The sequence below is a fragment of the Polypterus senegalus genome, chromosome 3 (genome assembly GCF_016835505.1).
Source record: "Polypterus senegalus isolate Bchr_013 chromosome 3, ASM1683550v1, whole genome shotgun sequence".
In the NCBI taxonomy this organism is placed as follows: Eukaryota; Metazoa; Chordata; class Cladistia; order Polypteriformes; family Polypteridae; genus Polypterus; species Polypterus senegalus.
The window spans coordinates 56,693,984-56,721,382 of NC_053156.1; the positions used below are offsets into that span (position 1 = coordinate 56,693,984).

Sequence of the window (27,399 nt, forward strand, 5' to 3'; positions counted from 1 at the left end):
ATATACAAGAAACTTCACCATGTTTCTGATTTAACAGTTTGACTTAATTTTTATTTTGTTGATGTTTTACCTTTCTGTGCTTTGACAGATCTTTTTTTCCAGAAGCTATCATTATTAAAAATTAAGCAAAGTGCTTTTTTACGTAATGTTTGAATGTGTTATTCTTCCATCACATATTAGCAGATGTGTGCAGTTAAGTAGCCAAGGCTGAAAAATAATTAAATGTCTGCTAAATACCCCTCCCTAATTCACTTTAGAACATATACCATACTTCATTCACCCTAGCAAAATAAAATGCTTTAGTAGTGAAGACAAGTTAGGCACGGAAGAAAAACAGAGAAGAAGCAGAGAAGGAATCAGGTAATATGGATCATGTAAAAAATGTAATCTCACTTCCACTCATTATTATCACACTTTCTAAAGGTACTGTAAACTTTGTTAATGCAAGCTGTCAGTGAAACTTCTTATTTCACCCATTGCTTTCATTGGAGTCTGTTGTTGCTGGTGGCTTCATTAATAATGAACATGCTAACGTTAGCTATAGGCAGTTTGAGAACACAGGAATGTAAAAGGAAGGGGTTAATCACTTTCAGTATGTGGACCTATACTGTGGACTTGGAGAATAGCAGGGTTGTGAATGCAAAAATAATTATAAGAATTATACTGAGTAGGCTCAGGTAGATACACAGTACTGAATTACCAAAAATGCCACCTAGCATGCTGTACTTGACAAGACATGTTAAAATAGGAGATAACTTGTTTTACTTATATTTTTTTTCTTCTTCCAGTACCCTGTTTTTAACAAAAATATTAATATTACAATAAAATATATTTATATTATATTGTCATGTTAAAAAGCCTATTTCTGAAAACCAAGAAGAACACATGAATAAAAAAGGTCAGTACAGGATAATGGATATATACTAAGTATTTTAGTTGCAGAAAAGGAGAAAACTACTGTTTTTCTCTGAAGAATATATAAGTACGGAATAAACTTTAGAATATAATTTTTATAACTCTAACTAAACACAAATGTCTTGAATAAGTTAGTAACTTGGCATAAAGGTAATGTATTGAGTTTCACTGCTCCAGAGGAGTTCTTTCATAAAGATATAGATTTTGGAGATGGTAAACTGGTTTGTTGTGAATAAATATGAGGGTGCTCATGAATTTGCCCTGCAGTGGACAGGTGTCCAGTACACAATTTATACATTTTTAGGTTTATTATTGTCACATAAACAGAGGAGTGCAGAGAAATTCTTACCTGCATGTGCTATTCAAATGCAACACAGCTCCACACACCAGCACCCAGAGTATAACTAGTGATAAGCAAATATTGCCAAGTTTGCTTCGTCGTGAGTTCCCTAAATTCACGGAAATGTTCACTAAATTCACCAAACTTGGCAAACTGCATTAAAGTCAATGAGGAAGGACTAACTAAACTTCATTTGAGTGGATTATAATGGTGCAGTCTTCTTTAACGTGTCCCTGAGGGTTAGGGAAAGGTCTGCCAACAATATTGGACTGATTATTTCCGCCAATTAGATGACCTGAGCAGTGCAGTGTCAACCATTTCAACACAGTGCTTCTGTGATATCAAAGAAGAAAGTACACAGACAGAGAGGCGCAATCAAGTTTTACCAAAACAAAGCGGAAATGCTGAAAACATAGTCAAAAGTCAGAAAAAATACGTAGATCTTTTAAAGGCAGAAAATTCAAAGTAGCTTGTCATGATTGAAGCTTCTGGCTTGTTCTACTTTTTGAAGTCATGCTAAAGTTCTCCAAACTGTCTGTGCTGATGCTTTGTACTTTCCCTCTATCAAAAAGACAGAAATGTGTTGTAAATAGTAATAAATCTCCTTCTCTTATACAGATGTGGCACTCGAAGATCAACCTGCTCATTGGCAAACACTACCAAAAAGCCTTGAACAAACTTTCTGGTTAAAGACTCATACAATTCCACTTATCAACCTGAGTTATGGTTTTACTATCCTGGTTCCGGTAATGACTTGTATTTGCTTAATGGCTTTTAACATTTCTCAGTCTGATGGTTTTACTGTCTAATATTTGATAATGTCAGACCCATTTAAAACCAACTTCACAGTCGCTCAGAATCCCTGTTGATGGCAGGCAATTCAAAGACGTCAGCTGCAACTGAAAAAGGTGGACCTACTCTATGCAGCAGTCTAGCCAAGAACTTTGAATACTTGCAATTGACACAATTAATACTTTAAAATAATATCTGTTTATTATATCACTATTATAATTATATTATATAATTATATGTATAAATTATATAATCATAATTATATAAACTAAATATAATATATAATTATATTATAATTAATTTTATTATAATACATTATTATGGATAACTTGTTTATTCTATATATGTTTCATTATTTTGGCCAAAAAGGTGACCTGAGCTGTGTGGCAGCAGTGCCAATCATTGCACCACCATGCCCCCATGATATTACAGAAGAAAGAACGCAGTCAGAGAACCTCAATCATGTATTTCACCAAAACAAAGCTCAAATCCTGAAATCTTAGTAAAACGTCAGAAAAAATATGTACATCTTTTAAAGGCAGATAATTCAAAATGGCGTGTCATGATTGACAACACTTGCTCGTTCTATTTTTTGAAGTTGTGCTGAAGGCTCTCTAAACTGTCTGCGACACTGAGCTGTTATAGCAGTTAGGAAACAGGTTAAAGAATAGATGGACTAATTGATACACTTTCTCATTCTACAAACCAAACACTGGTGACTAATTTCTGTAGCCTCATTTGAATAAGAGAACAGGCATTTTGTAATTAGTTTTATTAACCTTTTAAGTAATGTATATTGATAATATAATATGTGCATTTCACTGCTTGGCTTTGATAAAAGTAAAGTATTTTATGATTATATACTGCTGATGTTCCCTTAATGTTTAAGCAAATATGCCCAATTTCTTTAGGTTTATAGAATAAGAAAGTACAAATAAGCCGGTAAATATAGTAGAAATTATATCACTTTAATTCTACATAAACTAAGCTGTACTTAGACATCTTTGTTTATATAAAGAAAACATTTTGTTTATATAAGGATTAATTGTCAAGTTGTTTGTTTCCTTCAGCGCAAAATATTTTAACAGCATCACATTTACAGGTATGAACTATATTTATGGCAATAAATGCCCATAATCTATGAGATTTTCAGGTTAGTTTTACTCTAGATCTCTTCTGTAAAAAGACTCCAGAGGTTACAAGGAATAATATATGTTTGACTTAGTACTTCTTGTACACTGAACCACAGAGTGGTGTGCATTATTAAAGGTAAGGCATGCAAGTAAGAAGTTTGCTGTACTCTGTCTATGGGAGAATAAACTTGAATGTGAACATACCACTTGCTCTTTATTCAGTAGTTTCTCAATCCTACACATTTTAATACAAGGTTGCTGGGGCCAGAATCTACCTGAGTAATTCTGGGCAACAAAGTGTGATGTTATCACATTGTCTGTTTAGGTTAATTTAACCAATCCTGATATCAGACTTTATTTTTCTACTTTCAATGATGTTTTGTGCATTTCTACCAATAAGCATAGTCCAACAGTCCATACTTTAAATATATTAGTTAACTAACAAATAAGAGCATACACATTCTTTTGAAACTTTTTCAGTGACATGGCAGTTCTCCCAGATTATTAAGAACAGCATGAAATGCATTTGGTTAGGAAATAGGTTTCCCAATACCTCATCCAGTTCCTTTTTTAGTTGTCAAGGTTTTTGGTTCAACTATATAACTCAATAGTTTGTTTCAGAGTCCCACAGTCAGTTATGCACAGAATGCCTTCTGACTACCTGTTCGTTCTCATAACTTCCACCACTGTCATTGAACATGTGATTTACTATTTTAATGAACATATTGTGCTGGGGAAATTTTAACAATGACTTTGTGAATTCTGAAGATGTGCACTACTTCCACATATAGTCTTATGTGGTGAAGACTTTACAAGTTTAACTCCCTTAGCCTATCAGAGTAGAACATGACCTTTATTCTTGGGATCTACTTCATTGCTCTTCTCTGAATAGCTTCAAGATATGTTGCGTCTTTTAACAACATGATGACCACAAACAAACATAATACTCCAGTGTAGTTTCATAAGTACATTATAGAGTCTTAGCATAATGTTCCTTCATTTATATTCAATAGTTTTCATACCCTTTTGTTAACCTTTTTAATTGCCTAGACAATGAGAATTTTGAACCAGCATAAATCTGTAAAGCATTTTCGTTAGACTTCTTCCTTTAGGTCCGTGTCTCTCATTTTGTAATTAAAATTAATTTTCTTTTTGTCTATGTGTAGACCTTTCCCTTTCTCTAGTGCAGTGCTCCTATGAGTAAGAAAAATGGACAATGGTACCCCTTTAGATTTTCTGTTGAATATGGGTTTTCTAGATTCATGAAGGAGCTCAAACTCTATTATCCTTTGAGAATGATATATTATTTCAGAGGAAAAGAAATCAAATGAATACATTAAAAGAAAAAACTTTATTTTCAAAAACATATAATGATTATTTTACATTTATACATATGGAATATTGCATAGCTTCATAGCCAAAAGGAAAAAAATAGCATCTCATTTGGTTTACAGGCCCATAAAGGTTCTTTGTGCAAGTACCTTATTTGCTATGCAAAGTGATATGAAATCACTATGAGCAGTGACTTTTCTCATATTGTCTATGGCTCACAACACCAGTCACACTGTTTCTCCTTGGCAATCAGGTCTGATCTAACCAAAATAGGGAATAGTATCTAGGATATACATTTGTTACTTACATGAGCAGCTATCCAAAATAGTGTAGTGAAATAATATGGTGGATTATAAGTGTGATTTTTTTTTACTTTTCCTTGATTATTTCATAGTTGTCTGCTGAAGACAGGCAGAAATTCACATGTAAGAAACAAGTAATGTCAGTAACAGCGGCAGGAGAGGGTTTGACAAGATAATGGATATTCAAATGCCATCAAGTGCAAGCTCGAGAAGAGAGACAGCGATTCACACTTCCATCAAGGATGGACAAGAGCATTACAAGCAAACTGATGAGATATTTAAAGATTTAAAAGCACAATGCCAACTGGTGTCAGTTCTGGTTCTTCTAGTGTTAAATTATGTTATATCTCTATTTGTTGCAGTGCCCCTTTGAGAAGCTTATGAAAAACCTGTTGTAGTATTAAGGTATGTAATATTCTAATTAAAATTCTTACTGTGCCACTTCAGCTCTGGATGTTTCATAGACCTACCTTCATCATTCAGGAAAAGTTTGTTAAATCTGAGCCCACTAGGTTCCTTGCCCACATAGCGATGCACACGCTCAGTTCCTACTTCGTTGATGGCAATCGCATACTCCAGGGGTTTAACACAGGACTGGAGGCAGAAGGGTATCCTGGTGTCACCAACAGAGTGCCTGAAACAATCATGACATAAGCTGTATCGAAGACCTCCTATTGGTCACAAATATCAAAATGTGTCTAAAGTCCTATTTTAGAAGAAACATGAAGGAAGTCACAGTGTACTGTACATTAAGTTGAATGCATAACTACTCACCTCTGACCATCCACAGTGCACAGAGACACGCCCCATAGGTCTGGGCTAAACTTGGCAAGCTGAGGAATGTAGTCAGCAACCTACAAGAAAACATGAATAAGTTAGGCATCTTATAACCACACTCAAGGTTCAGGCAGACAACTAATACTTAGGAATACATAAAAAACAGAGGAAAAAATAGAAAAAAAGCAAATTACTTGGGAAACAAAGTAACATCAAAAATCATTTAGTCAGGCAGTCATTGTCCAACCTACTATATCCTAACACAGGGTTATGGGGTCTGCTGGAGCCAATCCCAGCCAGCACAGGGCACAATGCAAGAACAAATCCTGGGCAGGGTGCCAGCCCACCTCAGTAACATCAAAAATGTTAAACAAAAAAAACAAGAAAAGTAGGAACTACAAAAAAAAAGACAGACAGGCACAAAGATGAAAAGAGTAAGAAATAAATGATAATTGAGAAGTACAGTAGTATCAATAATACATTATGAAAATAACATCTCAATTTTTCTCTTTCTCGCTCTCTCTGTATCTTTGGCTCCTTTCATTGCTTTCAATAAGCTCTAAATACAACTCACCTCCAGACACTAGACACAATTTCCCGCTTCATAAAAGGTTCACTTCCATACAAAAAAACCTAAAATCACAACTGGGTTCAGAACAGCTGTACAAAGTGCTGATTCTTTCAGGCAAGACTGCCTTCTGATGACCCTCATAGAAGCCTTCACAGAATAGAACACCTTGATTGTCATTGTACCATTACAATGAAATTGTAAAGGCTAATCTGTAAACAGTGCAAGTATAGCAAACAATGACAAACAAATAATATAAAAAACCCACATTTTATAACAAATAAATACCATACATATATAAATATATATCAATTAGTATGGCAGGAATGATTGTATTAAACACCAAAGTATAATCGACAAACAGCATCCTTACATAGGTCCCTAGGTGTTCCAGGTGGCTCATCACTGTGGGGCAGAATGGAGGGCTGTATTTATGGTGTCTTCCATTCATCTACTTGATCTATAAGCAAATAGGTAAGGGCATATGCTAGGATAGAGCCTGGCTTCAACATGCTGAACAATAAGTCTTTCAAAACATTTCAAGACTGTCAATGCAATCAGTCTGTAGTCATTAAGGTTATTAATGACTGACTTTTTAGGGACAGGGATGATAGTATCCAACAAAATCAAGGTGGGGGGAAATGGTGGCCTGCATTACTGACAGATTAAATATCTTAGTAATGACTGGTCAGCACAAGCTTAAGCTGCCATTCCAAGTATACCTTCTGTTCCAGCAAGCTTTCCTCGGATTCACTGTCTTGAACACCTGTCTCAATTGAAGTTGCAGAAAAGTGAGTATGTCGCATCAAGGAGTCAGTGGAAGTAGCATAATTTAGTTCTACTGCCAATGAGGCATCAGTGTACATGTGTACTGCTTAAGTAGCTGCCACACAATCCATGAGTTATTGTGTGTCATCCTGGACACTACCTTGCTCTTATGGACCATCTGTTTTGAACCCTCTCCACAGATTTGCTCTTGCTTCTGTCTACTGGGCCCTATCCTCTTTCCTGAAATATATGTCTTGGGTTCTTAACAGTGACTGAACCTCACTGGTCATCCATGGTTTTTGATTGATTGGGGTAGACCCATATGTGTTTATCCACTGTAAAGATATCAGTACAGAACTTAATAGAGCCTAGTACAGCTTAGGTGATCCTCTAAATTTAATTGTTCAAATATGGACAATTCTGTAGCTGCAAGAGGGCTCCCTCAGGCCAGGTTTTGATAGTTTTTTTATGGCTAGCGTCATTTTCCAGGAGAGTATAGAGCAGGCATGTCAAACTCACTACCATTGGTGGGCCGCTTCAACTGCCATACGTGCGTCAGTGGGCCGCACTGTAACAAATACTATTATACAGTTACTGTAGCTTTCTTTCCAATACTGAAAACTTAAAAAAATGTAACACTTAAAGTTTAAAGAAAAGCAATTTATTTCCATACAATCTCCGTACAACAGCGTACAATTAGAGTCTTAGCCTCTTAGCTAGGTCCTTATAGTATTATATTATATTCATTATATTGTATTCATTGCTTATATAGGAGTCTTACACTGTGAGATTTATTTCTTTTGTCCCAACACTTGGCATCTCTTGTTAGTAACCAGTTTGTCAATATCAGGCTTGAAATCTTCAACTTCAACAATCAGCTGCAACTTTTATGAGGGATGAAAGGTGCTCGACAGTAATTCTTGAGGGATGTGGGGTTTTGGTAGCTTTCATTAATGAAAACAATTGCTCACAAAGGTAAGTGTTTCCGAACATAGACAGGACTCTCGATGCCAACTTATGGATCTGCACATACGAGGGTGGCAGGTAAGCATACAAGCCTGGCACACCAACTTCATTGTATTTTGCCTTCAGAATAGAATCTGACTGCAGTTCAATCAATTCCATTTGGATATTCTCAGGCGCATTCTCAACGTTGTAAGAGTATGGTGATGTAAACAGCGCAAAGTCCTGTTCGTGTGAACTGAAATCCGATATGCAAAAAGCCCCGTGACCTACACTAATTATACAAACTCAAAATCACAAAAATCTGTTAATAAACAACTCACCAACCTCTTGCGTCCACTTCACATCTTCAGCTGTAGTCTGCACTGTTTGTTACAATACTATCACAAAATTACATAAAACTAGAGCAAAAAAACGTGAAAATATGCGAGCTATTACTACTCGTAATGGTTAGTTCTGCCCAGTGGCCAGTCTCAGCAGCCTAGCCAGTAGTGTAGCCCAGGGGTCCGCAACCTGTTTGACACCAAGGACCGCTTTACTAGAAGCAACATTTTCCAGGGACCGGTGGGTTGTTGGAGGTTGGAGTTTATGGGGTGATTATGGGCGGGTTCGTAGGCCAGTTTTATACACAATTTACATTACATTTCTATTGTTATTAAGTTATAATTTAGTAATAGAAATTATACAGCTTACTATAATGCAGAATCAGTGAGAGCCCTAAGCTTGTTTTCCTGCAACCAGACAATCCCATCTGGGGAGGATGGAAGACAATGACACGCGAAGTGTGGTATGTATATTCAGTATACTCCGTAATCTCGTTTTGGTTGCTGTCACTGCAGAAAACGTGCATCACAAAGATAGGATGTTGGAAATGGAAGCAGCTTCAATAGCTTCTTTTGCATTATTTTAATCTTCTCCTGTCTACAAGTTATGCTGACGAGAACTTTTCTCGGCATTTCCTTGCGATGATACATTTTCAGGGTGTGAATGATGCCCAAATCCAATGGCTGAAGCACTGCCGTGCAATTGGATGGGAGGAATTCAACCTGAACATTATCTAAGTGCTGAAGCATGTTCTGGTCAGCACCATTATCAATCAGAAGCCAAATTATCCTTTCCTTCTTCATATTGTGAGGTTTTTGAACTCTTTTGGGATCTGGGATCCACCCCCCACCCAACAGGAACGACACGCTGAAGTGCATCCCGAAGCGCTATTGGCACGTGTGAGATTGTTTGTCTAGGTACCATGAGAGTTTAAAAACCTCATATATTCTTGAATGAGTGACGCATTAATATGAATGTTTCTCGAACAAGCATCATAACAACCACATAAAAACGGCTTTTTCGGCGTCTTCAAATGCAGCAGTTAGCATACGTTTGCAATGTATCTTCTTTTTTGCATATAACAAGTACAGTAATCCCTCCTCGATCGCGGGGGTTGCGTTCCAGACCCCGCGATAGGTGAAAATCCGCGAAGTAGAAACCATATGTTTGTATGGTTATTTTTATATATTTTAAGCCCTTATAAACTCTCCCACACTGTTAACATTATTAGAGCCCTCTAGACATGAAATAACACCCTTTAGTCAAACGTTTAAACTGTGCTCCATGACAAGACAGAGATGACAGTTCTTTCTCACAATTAAAAGAAAGCAAATATATCTTATCTTTAAAGGAGCCGTCAGAGCAGAAAATGTCAGAGAGAGCTTGCAAAGAAAAGCAAACAATCAAAAATCAATACATGCTTTTAAGTATACAGAAGCACCGCGATAAAGCGGCATTTTGTAGAAGAGCGTCCGTGTCCTCTGTGCAAACAGCCCTCTGCTCACACCCTCCGTCAGGCAGAAGTGAGAAAGATAGAGAGAAGCAAACAAGCGCCACGCGGGAAGCATATCTTATAGCATTGAGGAGTTTTAGTTAATATGTAATACATGCTCTGATTGGGTAGCTTTTAAGCCAACCGCCAATAGCATCCCTTGTATGAAATCAACTGGGCAATCAAACTGAGGAAGCATGTAACCTAAATTAAAAGACCCATTGTCCGCAGAAAGCGTAACCAGCTGAAAAATCCATGATATATATTTAGATATGCTTACATTTAAAATCCGCGATAGAGTGAAACCACGAAAGTCAAAGCGCGATATAGCGAGGGATTACTGTATGCCGTTTCTATAGAAGGGAGATAATGAGTTAAATTCTAATAGATGTTTTTCAAATGTTTACGAGCAATAAGGAAAATGTATCACTTAAAAACACACAAAACTAAAACAGCAAAAAAACAGTACGAGGAATGTTCGAAGAAAGAATATTTTTTTACAGTGTTTCTGTTTGGGGATCATTGTGTAAATGTCCACAACTGAGCTGTGACCGCAGAACTAACTGCTCTGTGGATGATTCATTCAAGCATTTCAAGGTCACTTCGTTGTAATTAAAGTATCTGCTGCTGAATGTACTTCGTAGTAACGAGACTTCTGTGAACTCGTGTCATATGGGAAAACTGTCAGAAACATAAACATACTTTGTTGTAATACTCTCTCTCACGCGGTCTCTCTACACTTTTTGCGCCGCTGCAAAGCCCCACCAGCCTAGCGTTCTGAAAAGTGTCCTCAGTGAAGGGGTCAGCCTTTTTGCTGTAGCCCTTCACTGAGTGAGTCTCCGTTGCTGGCAGTACTCTCGCAGCCTGGTAGTGGGCCACGGACCACAGCCTAGCACTTTAGTTGCGACTTCGCGACTGCAACTATACTAGCAGATGATGTTTCCGGTACCGTAATGCCATGGGAAAACGTGCTTTTGTCAGAAGGCAGAAGTAAGAAAAGTCAATAAGTAACGCCGTAGATGCAGAATGATTCAATCACAAACGATAGTAATCATTTTGTACAAGTTTAGTGCTAACTAGGATCTGTCATGTGGGCCACACAGATTTCTGTTGCGGGTCACATGCGGCCTGGGGGCCGCATGTTTGACATGCCTGGTATAGAGGATGAGTAACAATGAGAGGTGGTCATGCAACCCCGGATATGGGAGAGGAAGGGCTCTGTAAGCATGCTTTATGTTGGAATAAACACGGTCTAGCATGTTCTTTCCCATTGTGGAACATTGTACATATTGCACAAATTTAACTAGCAAATTTTTTCTGCATGCTTGATTAAAATCACCAGCTACAATGTGTACTCCATCGGGACAGGCCTGTTAATATTTGTTGATCATATTTTGTAGGCAGGCGACAGCTGAGCTTATGTTAACGTTAGGAGGGATATAAACAGCAGTAATGATCACTGGTGTCATCTCACTTGGCAGATAGAAAAGTCTGCATAAAACTGCTATTGCTTCCAAATCAGGAGAGCAGTGAGAGTATAAAATCTTGCTGTTTTTATGTTAATCATTGTTTATATAAATGCAAATACCCCCACCTTTTTTCTTACAGGAGTCTCTGTTCCTGTCAAAACAGTAGATGGTATGGCCTACCAGCTGCCCAATGGTGTCCAGAATAAGCAGGTGCAACCAGGCTTCCGTAATGATCATCACACAACATTCACGGACATAGAAGATTGTCTAATTTGTGGACAATGAATATGGCGTTTGTGAGGAAGGTACACGGTATTAGGGGTTTATGCAACTGCTTCCTTAGTCTAACCAGAAGGCCCGCCTGGTATCCTTGTGTCTGCTTGTACACCCGACCCATCTGCGCCACCACTTGGAACTTATAACAATCCAAGCAAACCTTGGAGGTCTTGCTATATCCTGCAGTATGTTGTGAATCTGCTTGTAACTACTTGGAATGTGCATATGGCATCATATTCCAATATTAGGCAAGTCTGTATAACTATACAAATGTATCTTAGCACACCTCACACATATTCCATACAAACACATTAACACAACCAAACACCAACACAGCCAAGAGCCACTGCATCTATGTGCACCGACATTACATTAGATCATCCTTCATCTAAGGTTTGACATAAGGTTGGATCTGTCCTTAAAGAACTAAGCCATCCAGATTAAATTTAGGAGATAATGAGCCTCGACCTGCACCCAATCTCTTCTAATCTTTGTCTTTCTTTGCTACGTCCTGTGAGTTATTTCCACTTTAAACTCTTCTGGTGCTATTATTTTCCTTTACAAATCTTCCACAAAGTAAGCCAAGAACATTCTCATATACATATATATATATATATATATATATATATATATATATATATATATATATATATATATATATATATATATATATATATATATATATATATATATATATATATATATATTGTCAGGGATGCCAGGGGCTATGACCCGGCGGGGCGCCAGGAGGGACCGGAAGAGGGTCAGAGCCCGCCTGATCACGTGGGGTGCGCCTTCGGGTTGTTTTGGGAGCCACGGGTCAAGGGCTTGGAAGCTCTTCCCTGTAGGGGCCCGTGGCCACCGCCAGGAGGCGCCCCAATGCCTTGGGATTTGTTTCCCCAGCACTCCTGCCACACCAGGAAGTGCTGGGGGGAAGACTGAGACGGTGCCCGGGAGCAGCCGGGAGGACAGCCGACACTTCCGCCACGCTGGGGCGTGGCCAGAAGATTGCCGGGAACACCTGGGGCTCATCCGGGTCCTTCATAAAAGGCCGTCTCCGTCATTCAAGGCTGGAGTCGGGTGGAGGTAGGACGAAGCTGTGGAGAGTGGAGGCGGCCGAAGAAAGGCATTGTGGCCAGGACATTGGGTATTTGGGGGTTTTTGTGCACGTGTTTAGGTCTTTGTGACCAATGAACTGGGGTCTTGGTGACCATTATAATTGTAAATAGATTGTAAATAAGCGTGTGGTGGTGTCAAAACAACATGTCCGCCTGTCTGTGCCCGGGTACCGTTCACATCTGGCGTAGTCGGCAGGATGCTCCGCCTGTTACAAGGCGGAGACCTGTACAAAAAAATATTGTTGTGGACGGCCCGGTGCAGCAGGGGACCCCACCCACGTACAGCGGGTGCTGCGTGCACACAGCCCCGCTGGGTAAGGAACCCCACGGACGCCAGGGGTCCGCAGGAGGGCCGTTATTCCCTGAAGCGGGCGGGCGGTGCATTGGAAGAGTGCAGCTCCGGCACGCGCGCGTTGCTGGAGGCGCCGGGACGGCATGGCGCCGGAGAGGCCACGCCGAGGACGCTTCTCGGTATGACGGGACCTGGGAGGTGAGTTCCCTGCCTATCGGCAGCCGCCCTTGGGGCCGGGCGTGTTTTGTTTTCCAGGCAGGGACCTCCAGGATCCGCGTCAGTGGCGGGCGCATGCTGGTTTGCGGGCTCCGGCAGCACAGCGGCAGCCGCGAGGGCTGCGAGGAGACGCTGCAGCTCGAGAGGCGCTGGCAACAGCAAGGCTGCCGGCAAACGCGTCGCCGCCGCAGAAAGGGAGCCAAGATGGCCGCGGACCGGAAGTCCCTCCCCCTGACAGGCACGCGATTGGACGGTGTGTCTTGCGTGCCCGCCGATGACTGTAGAGAGCGGGACCAGGGAATGTCCATCACGGGCAGGGGAGACCCGATTGGGCGGAGGAGAAGGCCCACAGGAAGTGGCGGCGCCGGAGGCCGACAGTCAGGTAGGCTCGCCGGTTAACTTCCTGTCTTTGCCGGCTGCTTTGGCGGAGCTGGAGGCGTCCCTTCAGCCCGCCGGGCAGCGTGTGTTACAGGTGCTATGTGCCCTCCGGGCTGAGGTGCTGGTACTGGAGAAGAAGGCGCTCGCGGCGCTGAGAACGTTACTATCGACAACGGGACGGCGCGACGCTGGAATCTCCAGCCGGAGAGGTACAGCGGAGACGGTGAGTACAGCCGACTCCGTAAAGCATATGGGAGGGGCTGCTGAAAAAGGCTGTGAAGACAATGATCAGTTCCGAGTAAGCAGCCCTCCGACAGGAGGTGCGGCGCCGGACTGCATGGCGGCGAGGGGAGTCCGTGAGGACGCTGAAGGGACACGGGCTGCTAAGTGCCCCGGGTCCTAGCGCCCTCCGCCCCGAGTTGGCTGCGGTCTTGCGCCGCACTATAGGGACAGAGCGGGACAGAGGCGCCTTTTATTCCATAAGGAGTCTCAAACCGTCAGGGCGTCCCAGAGTGAAGGGAGGAATAAAGGGCTGGGTGCGATTCCTCCGATAAGGTGAGCAGCGTTGCTGGGTGCACGCGTGTGGCTGGCTGCCCTCTGGGAGAGCAGAGGGAATCCCTGAGGCCGGGCGGAGAGAGCGGCGGCGCCGGCGACTCCATCGTCGAGAGGGACACGGAAGCAGCGGAGAGGGTGCCGATCAGGCAAGTGCGGGGTGCGGTTGGAGGGCGCTGCCCGTGCGTGGCACGAGCTGGGTGCTTTGGCAGCGGTTCTGCCCCTGTGTTCTCTTTTGTAGGGACGGACCCCGGGCGAGTTGAAGGAACCCCTTCGTGGCGGAACAGCCCTCTGATGTCGGGCCGTCTGCAGAAGGATCTCTCTGTCGGTGCGCAGGTGCGCTCGCAGCTGGAGGAGCCAACGGGGAACGAGTGGCTCAGAACAAAGGCGTGGAGGTCCCGGAGGGGGTGCCTACCGAGGAGGCCCGGGGTGCCGGTAAAAGGGGGGAGCACAACCTGTGCGAGGCACAGGGATGCACCATGGGTTGGTGTCGGGATTGTGTCTCCGCCCCTGTCCCTGCTGGGAGTGCGGGGCCGGACCCCGGCTATCCTCGAGTGGGACCCGTTTCGGAGCTCTGCTGCCCTCGCGGGACGGGTCGCTCTTACCCACGAGTGGTCTTCGCTGGCTGTGGGGCACTGTCAGGGATGCCAGGGGCTATGACCCGGCCGGGGCGCCAGGAGGGACGGAAGAGGGTCAGAGCCCGCCTGGATCACGTGGGGTGCGCCTTCCGGGTTGTTTTGGGAGCCACGGGTCAAGGGCTTGGAAGTTCTTCCCTGTAGGGGCCCGTGGCCACCGCCAGGAGGCGCCCAATGCCTTGGGATTTGTTTCCCCAGCACTCCTGCCACACCAGGAAGTGCTGGGGAAGACTGAGGCGGTGCCCGGGAGCAGCCGGGAGGACAGCCGACACTTCCGCCACGCTGGGGCGTGGCCAGAAGATTGCCGGGAACACCTGGGGCTCATCCGGGTCCTTCATAAAAGGGGCCGTCTCCCGTCATTCAAGGCTGGAGTCGGGTGGAGGTAGGACGAAGCTGTGGAGAGTGGAGGCGGCCCGAAGAAAGGCATTGTGGCCAGGACATTGGGTATTTGGGGGTTTTTGTGCACGTGTTTAGGTCTTTGTGACCAATGAACTGGGGTCTTGGTGACCATTATAATTGTAAATAGATTGTAAATAAGCGTGTGGTGGTGTCAAAACAACATGTCCGCCTGTCTGTGCCCGGGTACCGTTCACAATATATATATATATATATATATATATATATATATATATATAGTGAAGGACAGCTGGGTCCCATGCCCGGCAGGGATGCCCCTGCTGCTTATGTTCCGGGGAAGCCACCAAGGGCAGTCCAGTACTTCGCCCGGGACGCTTGGTGGCAGCCTCCCTGGCTGACGGTGATTCTCCATCCACCCGCAGGGCTCCATGGGAGATGGAGTCCTCCACAGCCTGGTTGGGGGCTCGGATGGCCGCTAGGGGGAGCTGCATGGACACAGCAGCCTGGCTGGATGAATCTTCAGCCCCACCTGGAGGTGAAATTAGGACCAGGTGGTCAAGCACCTGGAACACTTCCGGGTGGGTTGTAAAAAGGGCCAGCCACCACCACTAAAGGAGCCAGAGTCAGGAGGAGGAGGACTAAGCTTGAGTAGGAGTGGTGGTCAAGGAGAAAGAATTGTTGGTGGCGTTTGTTGTGCCTTGGGACTGTGTTTGGGCTGTGTGGCACGGGGAAGATGTGTCCCACAGCTGAAGAAAATTAATAAAGTCTTTGTGCTTTTTATACGTGCCTCTGTGTCTGTGTAGGGTCGGGAGCCTATATAGCGCCTTTTGTTACAATATATATATATGTGTAATTTTCTCTCCACAATGGATTTGAAATTAAGCAATCAAGATGTGACAGAAATATAAAAACTTTAGGGGTTTAACAAAGGTATTGCATTAGCTTTCAGAAAATACAGCTATCTTTTTTTGCCTCCATTTTCAGAGGCACAAAACTAATTGGACAAAGTAATATAATATAAAATATATGTATTGTTTTAACAATTGGATGAAAATCTTTTGCAGTCAATGACTGCCTGAAGTCCAGAACCCATGGACATCACCAAATGCCAAGTTTCCTCCCTTGAGGTGCTTTGCTAAGGCCAGTACTGTTGCTCCCTACAGTTGCTGCTTGTTTGTTGGTTCTACTGCCTTCAGTTTTGTCTTCAGTAACTGGAAAACATGCTCTACTGGGTTGACAGTAAGGGCCTCATGTATAAACGGTGTGTATGCAAAAAATGTTGCGTATACCTGCTTCCACACACATCGAGATGTATAAATCGTAAACTTACCATAACACCACGCACATTTTCACGGCAGCCTCTGACCATATGTACATAAGTTTCTGTTCGGTTTTTAAACAGGAAACACCCAGTGTCACAGTAGTGCTACTGTTTCTGTGTGGTTTCCCTTTCTTTTTTAGATTTACATCTATGACATGGGCTTTATCAAATACACCAAAAATAATTGCATATCATTTACAAATTTAAGGTACTTGATTGTAATCAATCTGTAACAATGTAATCGCGCATGGAATGGCCAAACTGCTCCAACTACCATGGCTGTTTTAGCGTTGTTAGAAGAAAATGCAAACGGAAGAATTAGAAGAGGGTGCATATTTAGAAATCATACTGATTTCTTGTCCTATGATGACAACTGGCTTCTAAATTAATTTAGATTTCCAAGAGCTATCCTCTTGGAGCTGTGTGTTGAACTGGGGCCAGCTTTACAAAAGCAGACTTTGATGAATTGCGCTCTACCTTTGCAAGGTTTGTCCACTCTCTGGTTTTTAGCCACAGGAGCTTTTCAATGTGAACTGGCTCACCGATCAGGTATTTATCAGTCATCCCTGAGTCACACCATACCAGCTCTACGGGATGTTATTACCCACTTGTATTCCAGATATATAGATCCAGTTTTCCAAATGTAATCTGAGCAGTCGACTGAATACACATTGCTATAAAGGGCACCTTCAAAGTATGAATTTGCTTACTATATATAAATAGAAAACATTTCCATTCTGTTAATGTGCACATTATCTGTGATGCAAAAATGTGTCTCAACTAATGTTGTGACGAGAAGGCCTGGCTCAACTCAAGATTCATTCATTCTGACACCTAGCCGTTGGGAACAAACTTGAAAAAGGTGTGTGTGATGGCTGGCTTCTCAGTAAGATAAGACATTTAATATTACACCTTTGGCCAAAATTGTAAGTTATCTGTATGATGTAACCAAATAACATGATTACTTAGGTGACAGCGGGTACCTGCTGAAGAAGAGGCTTCTCACCCCTTTTGCCAGCCCACTGACTGAACAAACACGACGTTATAATGACCTCCAACTCACAGGCTTGGGTGGTGCTAAAATTGGGGTTATAAGTGTATCGTGTGTACATCATGTTTTTAGTATGAATTCAATGCAAAGCATTATTAATGAGGTGTCTGATATGGCCTTTAAAGAAGTGTCTGATATGGCCTTTAAAAAGTATCCTAATTCTTTACCTTGAGAAATCCTTGGTTTGCTTTTAGTATGTTTTGGGTCATTATCCATATGTACTTTGAAGCTCCTTCCAATCGGTTTTGCAGCATTTGGTCGAATCTGAGCAGAGAGTGTAGACCTATACGTTTCAGAAGTCATCCTGCTACTGTCAGCAGTCACAATATCAATAACCACCAGTGACCGAGTTTCATTGGCAGCCATATAAGCCCATGACATAACACTGCCTCCACCATGTTTGACAGACAATGTGGTATGCTTTGGATAATCAGTTGATTCTTTCTTTCTCCATACATTTCTCTTCCCATTATTCCAGTACAAGTTGATCTTGGTTTTATCTGTCCAAGGAACCTTATTTCAGAAATCGGCAGACTTTTTAAGAGTTTTTCCGGCAAAGTCTAATGTAGCCCTCCTGTTCTTCAGTAGTACCAGCAGTCTGCATCTAGAGGTAAACCCACTGTATTTACAATAATGAAGGCGTCTCTTGAATGTAAACCCGGACAGTGATATGACTACATCCTCAAAAGTGCTCTTGACCTGGCTAGATGTTGTGAAGTGGGTTTTCTTCACCAAGGAAAGAATTCTGTGATCATCCGCTTTAATTGTCTTCCATGCTTTCTAGTATTGCTGAGCTCACAAGTGCATTCCTTCGTTATAAGGATGTACCAGATTTTTGACTTGGGCACTCCTAAAGTTTTATCCATCCCTCTGATAAGCTTGTTTTTCAGCCTAATGATGGTGTCATTCACTTGAATTGACACCTCTTTGGACATGTTGAGTTTCAGAGTTTCAGTGAACAGCCACCAAATGCAAATTCTGTGCTTTGAATCAACTCTAGTTCTTTTATCTACTTAATTTGCCATGGAATAATAAGGGAATGGGCCCTACCTGGCCATGAAACTGCTGGTTAGTCACATGTACAATTACTTTTGAATCTCTGAAAATGGAGGGACTCTGTGAAAAATTGCTGTCATTTCTGAAAGCTTAATGCAATACCTTTGTTTAACCCCATAAATTAAAGATGACAGAATATACTTCCATCACATCTTGTTTGCTTAATTTCAGATCCATTGTGGTGTTATACAGATACACAAATTAACAAAAAATGCATCAATGTACAAATACTTATGGACCTAACTGTATATATTTTGGAGGTTTCACTGTAAGCAGTACCACTAAGTGCTTTCAAAGCAAATGAGTAGACACTTCCAAAATAATCCACATTAATATTTTTTATGGAAAATAAAGACAAAAGCAATGGGAAGAACAGTCACAAGTTCAGTCAGGCACAGAACAAAATGTCACAAATACAGTGAGGCTGGCAAACTCCGACAAAACATTAAGTAAATAAGTCAACAAAACCAAGGAATGATAGCTAAGGTGAAAGCAGATAGCTCACCTGGCCTGAAGTCTGCCTCCTGGCATTTTCATACAGATGATTTATGTGTGACACAAAAGTTTCAAAGTCAGGAATCACAAACTTTTTTCTGAAAGCCTGTGTCAGAAGAACAATGTTGCTACCTACACACCTGCAAGGAAACAAAAGCAAAAGTTTCAGTTTGATTCTGGCAAAGCAGAACATGTCCAGACAAATAGTAACAAGATGTGCTAAACACCACAAATCATTGCAGCCACTGCTACAGAATGAAGAAAAAAACCTGATCTTCTGAAACCAGCACACCTCCTAGCAGGAACCTAGTGGCAGCTCCATGCCTGACCAACAATCAGACGGCTAGGTGTCAATGTACAGTGAAGCAATCAACATGTAGGCTGGATCTACCAGGCTCACTTCTTAAAGAGATATCGATCCATCATACTTCCACCCGCTGTCTCCTGTACCGAGTGCTGCAGAAGATCCATACAGTCTCTGAGTCGTGGGTCTGTGGTCAGAAGACCTGTGCTTTTCAGGGCCTGTTAAAAAATACAACAATATCCTCTAAATACAAGAAAATCTAAATGGTAAGAAAACAACATACAAAATGGCCCAGTAATTTTAATTATGTCCTTGAGAATAATTAATTCATCAGCCTTTCTTGGGTTGAAAATAAATCATAAAAGCTTTGAGCTCTTGAAAGCAGAGTATTTCACAGTCTGTCATATTGATTCAGGAGTAAAATGACTACCTCATTTATAATTTTTAATTCTAATTTATTTTTAACATGCACCCTAGCACTGATACTTGGCAATACTCTACATTAAGAGGCAATAATTACTTTACCTTGTTTTCATTACTTGTCTGGATTACCCTAATACTCACTTCAGCCATTATTCTTTACTATCATAAGAGTCAACATAATTAATAAAAAAGTTTAATGTGCACCAGCCAGAGTTCCGAGTCATATCAACAACAATCACATTACTGCATAGATGTGTCTACTACATATACAGAAAATCATCTATAAAACTCTTTAACTAAACCTATTCTGAATTAGCAGATTACACTTATACATTATAGTACACTGTACTGTACTGATCATGGGCTCACAGGTCCAAAGCATAGGCAAACCTTCTATTTAGTGGATTTATGTCTATATGTAATTTTTACTTATTTGCTTTACTTAATTTGGCAGATATGGGAGATTTACATTGTATACAGATTGTTAGCTCTGTCACACAAGTCACAGGTATGTTAACATTTCCTTACAGTAGTTTCAGTCTCGCTTTCATAGCTTGCTTACGTGCTCTCTTGAAATTGAACCTCTTAGCTTATGTTTGTGTACTGCCTACATTTAGCTTAACAGCTAAAAAAAAAAAAAATAATTCTGCCATTTTTCAAAGTCATTGAAGGATGTTGAGCTATCATGAAAAACCTCAATATTAAAGCCTAGAAACATTATCTTTACCCTGACATAATGGAGTTCTTAATTTCCTATGTTTTACAGCATTAAAAAAACAAAATGATTTTATTGTGACTCTAGTACCAGGATACTGTGAAGTTCCTGGCAATCCCCTATTCCCAACTATAACTATGTTCAGTGGATTCAGAAAATATTCCACTTTTCTGCACACTTAAGTGAGTTGTAGATTTAATTTCAAATGGATAAATGTAACATTTTTGCTCATTGGTGTACACTCAATAACCCATAATAAACACTTGATTCATTTAAATATTCTGAACTTTAATTCATGACTTTGTAGAAGCCTCTTTGGCAGCATTTACAGCTTTGAGTTTCTATAAGCTTTTCACACCTAGATTTGCAAAGTTTATCCCATTCTCCCTGGTTGGTCCCCTTAAGCTTGGTTACTCTAAATGGCAAGTGTCTCAAAACTGCCATATTCAAAGCCCTCTCCACACACGATTTATGCAGTTGTAGGACATACAGGCATTACCCATCTTGTTATGTTTTGCCATTACAGGTTACTGATTGTAGATTGATGGGCAAAAATGGAAAATTTATTCATGTAAAATTAAATCTACAAAACATTGAATTATGCAGAAAGTGAAGGTGTCTGAAAACTTTCTGAACCGACTATAAATAAAATCTGGTAGCCTATAGAATTATATGAATGGAATCTGAAGTCCTTTATCAGAAATACAGAACTTGTCTTTAGAACCAAACAAAAATATCAGATCTTATATAGATCCATCAATTCATCCATCCAACCATCCATCCATCCAAACCACCTCCAGAAATATTGGCAACACACAATAGTCAAATTAATATGAAAAATTTAAATAATATAAATTTAGAGATAAGCCATGACTATTTTCAGGTCTGGCAAGGATGGCCTGTAAAAAAAACAACTCAAGTTAATCCAAACATAGGTACATATATTGCATATTTGATCCAAAAAGCATAAGAGGAAAAGAAGCCACAAATATGTTTATGCGTTTGTCTGGTTTACTAATAATCCACACTGTTGAACCTACATCTGTTTTGTAAAGATTCATAAAGTCTACAAAGGAAGAACATAGGTGATGCTTCATTTCAAAATTCTTCCCATTGAGTAATTTTATGTGCACGAGGACACATTTTTAGGACGGCACAGATATGCAAAAATTGCTCCCCATGGTGGGCTTAGTCAGTAAAACTGTGCTTTAGGGCAAAGATTTTTTCTAATGGGGCATTTAGTGACAACACCTGTGCTTTATTCTCCCCCACGTAGAGCCAGGTATACCTGGTAGTTTTTGTATAAAGCTATAAAATATTACTTACCCAGTATGTTATGAAAAACCAATATCTTTAGAAATGAATATGCAGATTACAAAGAAGCTGGAAAAAAGAATTGCAATTTAGAATTATCTGGGTTAGCAAGGAGCTACTGCAGTGCATAGAAGTGGAGACATGGATAGTGAGTACATACCTGCAAGTACTTAAGTACTTCTCCTCTGCTAAAATCCATTGGCCTGTGTACATAGGCACCAGTAGGTCTCATTAAGTATACTGGCTTGCATCATCTCATTGAGTTGTGGAAAGTGACAAGGGTAATGTTACGTCTGACCCAAAATGAAGAACAAGGCAGAGCCGGGAGAATAAATGTGCAGGCCGGGTGTAAGGCAGATGAGAATGCCTGGGGCACTCCTAAAGAAGCACAGGAAGATCAGGGTTGCTGAAGAAGGAGACCTACCATCAGCATTGTCTGAAGTGCTAGTGCATTCCTTTATCAACATCCCGGGGCATTATAATACGTGCAATGAAACTTGCATTGTCAATTACTAAGTTATACTTATTTTATCTAAGATCTGAATAATATGTTTTAGTATTACTTAAGTATTTTTTATGGTATATTTTAATATTAACATGTAAATGTTACGTTTGTATCACAATCTAATCTGCTGTCAAAAACTGATTACCAAATCAGTAGTTTTTGTTTTTCAAGCACATTAAGATAGACAGACAGACAGACACATAGAGAAATTATTTCACAATTAAAGTATTAAATAGGAACACTAGGTTCTTCTTTCTTTCTTTTACACTTAGTATTGCACTTTTGTTTTAGATTTTACCACCTTTATATTTTCTTTTTTTCAAATCACTGGGAATGTCAAATTACATGACTGCCTCTGACTTGGTAAGATAATGCAAATAAAGTCTACAACTAAAAATCGCTGGAAAAGTTGTGTAGTGTGACCAGGGTTATAATATTGAACATACCATGTATTCTCATTTATTTAATTAAACTGTGTTCCACTATAAAAAATGAAATAAAATAATATAATAAAGATTACATCAAAATATGGCACAAGATCAAAAATGAAAAAAAAAAAAATTTGAGTTAGGTGTAATTATAAATATAGATTTCCATTTAAATTATGCAGTACCTGTTTCTTACAAAAAACATATACTGTATGATGCACACAAACATGCAATTAACATCCAGCAAACCTTTGAAAAAAACCATACACCTTTCAAAAATTCATAGGATATTTACAAAGAAGATAAAAGGATAACATATAGTGACATATATTCACATAAATACAATACAAATTGAGCATATATTCTTCCACCATGCTTAACACTAGAATTACCAGAGCCTATGAAAAAACTTGTAGGTCCGGCCCACTTTAAATCCGTTTGCACCTCTCCGTCAGTGTCTTTTGTCCTGTAAACGTGCCGATAAAGACAAGCAGCAAGCAGCTTGGTATCCCATCCCCCTACCACTGCAGAACGTGCACAATGTTCTCCCATTTCATGCCTTGATTGATTATCTGGGAGTGAAGTGCTGGAGTTTTAGAGTGGAAATAATAGATCGTTATTTGGAACACATTCATTTCACGTGTGTTCCGTTTCTACAATAATCTATGTAAACACATTGTTAAAACAAAAATGTTTATCATATTTTGGTAGTAAATGACAAAATGTTGGCATAAACTATATAATGTGTGAAGCCTGAAGTCCAAAGATCAAATAAACACTTTCACAAAAGGTTCAAGGACAGTATAACAGCTTCCGTTGCGTAGCGGTAAGATTTGCTGACTTGTAATCAAGACTCCCCGGTTTGATCCCGACTGCCTCCTATATTTGCCGTTTTCAGTAGTGAGCTGCTCTTATTGTAAATATTATACAGTACACACATACATTTGGTTTGCATCTGTAACAGATGGTGTACATTTATAGGACTTATAAAAGTTACCGTTTTTTTTTTTCACTTTTATTTTCTCAGTCTCTTGTCAAAAAAAACAAAAATAAAATCAGAGACATAGGTATATATGATATCTGGAATTATTCATTTTCTGACCTGTATAGTACATTTCAAAAAACATTGTGGCACGGATGCAACATTATTCATATTATTAATATTCATTCGCATAACATCTTGCGCTTGTAATCGGTGACCGTGTGTTTTTTTTTTCCCCCAATCTTGCCATTGTCCACTTTTGGGTGCATAGTACAGTAATCCCTCCTCGATCGCAGGGGTTGCATTCCAGAACCCCCCGTGACAGATGAAAATCCGCGAAGTAGAAACCATTTGTTTGTATGGTTATTTTATATATTATAAAGCCCTTGTAAGCTCTCCCACACTGTTAACATTATTAGAGCCCTCTAGACATGAAATAACACCCTTTAGTCAAAAGTTTAAACTGTGCTCCATGACAAGACAGAAATGACAGTTCTTTCTCACAATTAAAAGAATGCAAACATATCTTCTCTTCAAAAGAGCGCCGTCAGGAGCAGAGAATGTCAGAGAGAAAGAGTGAGATAAAAGCAAACAATCAAAAAATCAATGCATGCTTTTAAGTATGCCGAAGCACCGCGATAAAGCGGCATTTTGTAGAAGGGTGTCCCTATCCTCTAGACAAACAGCCTCTGTGTAAACAGCCCCTCTGCTCACACCCCCTCCGTCAGGCGCAAAGAATGTCAGAGAGGGTGAGAGAGAGAAAAGCAAACAATCAAGCACCGCGCGGGAAGCATATTGTATATCATTGAGGAGTTTTAGTTAATATGTAATACATGCTCTGATTGGGTAGCTTCTAAGCCATCCACCAATAGCGTCCCTTGTATGAAATCAACTGGGCAAACAAACTGAGGAAGCATGTACCATAAATTAAAAGACCCATTGTCCGCAGAAATCCGCGAACCACCGAAAAATCCGTGATATATATTTAGATATGCTTACATTTAAAATCCGCGATAGAGTGAAGCCGTGAAAGTCAAAGCGTGATATAGCTTATACAGAAGCAAACCAAATGTATGTGTGTACTGTATAATATTAACAATAAGAGCAGCTCACTACTGATAACAGCAAATATAGGAAGCAGTCGTGATCGAACCGGGGAGTCTTGATTATAAGTCAGCAAATCTAACCGCTATGGAAGCTGTTATATCATCCTTGAACCTTTTGTGAAAGTGTTTATTTGATCTTTGGACTTCAGTCTTCACACATTATATAGTTTATGCCAACATTTTGTCATTTACTACTAAAATATGAAAAACGTTTCTGTTTTAACAATGTGTTTACACAGATTATTGTAGAAATGGAACACACATGAAATGCATGTGTTCCAAATAACTATCTATTATTTCCACTCTAAAACTCCAGCACTTCACTCCCAGATAATCAAGTCATGTGCTGGGCGAACACTGTGCACGTATTGCTGTGGTGGGGGGATGGGATACCAGGCTGCTTGTCTGTATCGGCACATTTACGGGACAAAAGACGCTGATGGAGAGGTGCGAACGGAATAAAGGTGGGCCGGATCTACAAGTTTTTTCATAGGCTCTGGTAATTCTAGTGTTAACAAGTTAACAAGAAAAGTAGACACATTTTACTGTGTCTTCTTCTTTTTGGGTGCATACACCATCATCATGGCACTACTAGATCTAAACAGTAGCATGGTGAATTGCTTGCTTACTGAAGTGACTTTAGCTGCAGGTGGAAGTCCCATTTTACATTATGGTGCCAAAAAGAATTGTGTTGCACTGCAGCCATCTATTAGCCGGTGAAAGTGCTGTTAAGATGCTATCTGTTGCTGCTAATGTCCTGCCTTTGTCCAGTCTGATAGTGGTCACAAGACATCGTATCTTTGATTGCCGGTACAACAAATAGTTCTGAGCAGGCATCAGCCATCAAGAGATTGAATATATTGTTCAGATTTACACTTTAAGTCAGAGACTTGTAGATCGTCTAATTCGTGTTGCCATCAGGGAAAAGTACTGTTTCTTCCCAATCTAGAGGCATATCTAAAAATTAAAAGATTTGTTGTTTGGTGAAAGTGAAACCCACATACGCGAGTGGCAGAGACGCGAATTGGCTGGCGCGTAGCACAGGCCGGGGGGGTTTGGTGAGTGAAGCGAGCTGGGGGCAAAGCCCCCTAATATTTTATATTATGTAAAATTAGGGCAAATTACATTTAACTTCAAAGTTTTTAATTAAATGGAAGTTTTTCATTAGAATATCTCCATTTAGTACTGTCCTTAACAGACTTCCTGCTGCGATCATTTTGCACCCATTTTCATCACAAATTCACACCTCTGCATATCATACATTGATGAAGCCAAAAGAAACATATATTATATTAGTATATAATCGGGTCAGAAATCCACTCCAAACACAGTAAGTATTAGAATCAGGTCAAATCAGTTGTTTCTGGCTTTACAGTATATAGCTTTATATAGACTGGAAAGAGACCTAGGCCCAAAGACCAAACCTGGGGTGTTTTCTGTACTTACAATTGTATCAGTTATCACTGGTGGTTTAACTCTCCAACATCTTTGCCTGACTGTAATTGAAAATCTCCCATGTGAATGTTTTTTCTATGTCTGCTTGCAATGTAGCATTGATACAATGGGAGATATTATATATACTTTCATCTTCTTTTTCAGCTGCAGCTCTGCTCCCTCTTGAAGGTGTGTGGACTCTCTTTCCAAGTTCAGCTTCCTTACCATCCTATTTATTTACATATAACCTCTTTTTCTTATTGTAATAAACTGCTTTTTAAAACATGTCAAACTATACTCAAAGTACCTTGACTATCAATGTAGGCAGTTTCAGTTTGTTTACAGATATATCTTACTTACTCATCGCCCTATTTTATTACTCTTGATCTAACAAGAACCCTTAAATATCCTGTTATGCCTTTGTGTTCTGTTTTAAGTTCCCTTTTATTCTCGTGCATAAATACTGTATCTTCTTGTATGTGCTTGTATGTTCATCTATTTAAACACAATTTATCTCCTGTTCCCTTGCAAATGAAAGCTGTACTGCTATGAACTATAGCAGCTAACCTCCCTATAGTTTAAAGATAGAAACATCCTGGTTATGTTAGTTTTTGTCAGTGATAATATCTTTCTATAACTGTGTGCATCTGGAATTATCTTCAGTTTTAATTAATACAATCAAACCTATATCCACATTTATATCCATACTGGTTGGAGATATACCATGAACTCTTTACACTTTGCAATACACTTCTTTTAATTTCCCCATTGTTAATTCATGACTGTTAAGGATTTCACTTTTGGAGGTGGCTGCAGTAAGGGTTATGTATTCGTTTGGAGTTTTAATGTCACATTACAAGTTTCCATTTGTAATTTTAGATGTCAGTTCTTGATTATTTGATTACAAATAAAAAAAAATGATCATAAAAATAATATAATGCAGGATTTAAAGGTGGCATGCTGGCGCTTTTACCATATAAATCCAAAGTCCTGGGTTAGAATCCTAGCCCAGCCAATGTTACTATTGAGTTACTACAGTCTTCTCAAGTCTGTTTTAGTCGTTTTCTAAATATTCAGCTCTCCTTGCATATCCCAAAGACATGCATGTTTAGTTAATTCGTAACTCTGAACTGATCCAATGAGTGATTATGGGTATGTGCTTGAGTATGCTGGCATAGTGACTAACACAGGGTTTCTGGTTCAATTCTCAAATGTGGGACTGAGTAAATCAATTTATTTTCCTGTGCTTCATCTGCAAAAAATACC

The 27,399-nt window shown here is 40.3% G+C and overlaps 1 protein-coding gene across 3 annotated transcripts in view; it reads right to left on the reverse strand.

Moving 5' to 3' along the window:
• Nucleotides 1-27,399, reverse strand: part of gls2b (glutaminase 2b (liver, mitochondrial)) — a 66,707-nt gene that overhangs the window by 32,852 nt on the left and 6,456 nt on the right. For all 3 annotated transcript variants that reach the window (XM_039747258.1, XM_039747259.1, XM_039747260.1), the window contains exons 3-6: nt 19,323-19,444; nt 18,933-19,062; nt 5,589-5,668; nt 5,285-5,448 (exon numbers count right to left, since the gene is read on the reverse strand). In XM_039747258.1, the coding sequence (XP_039603192.1) occupies nt 5,285-5,448; nt 5,589-5,668; nt 18,933-19,062; nt 19,323-19,444 (496 nt within the window). The remainder of the gene's footprint in view (nt 1-5,284; nt 5,449-5,588; nt 5,669-18,932; nt 19,063-19,322; nt 19,445-27,399) is intronic.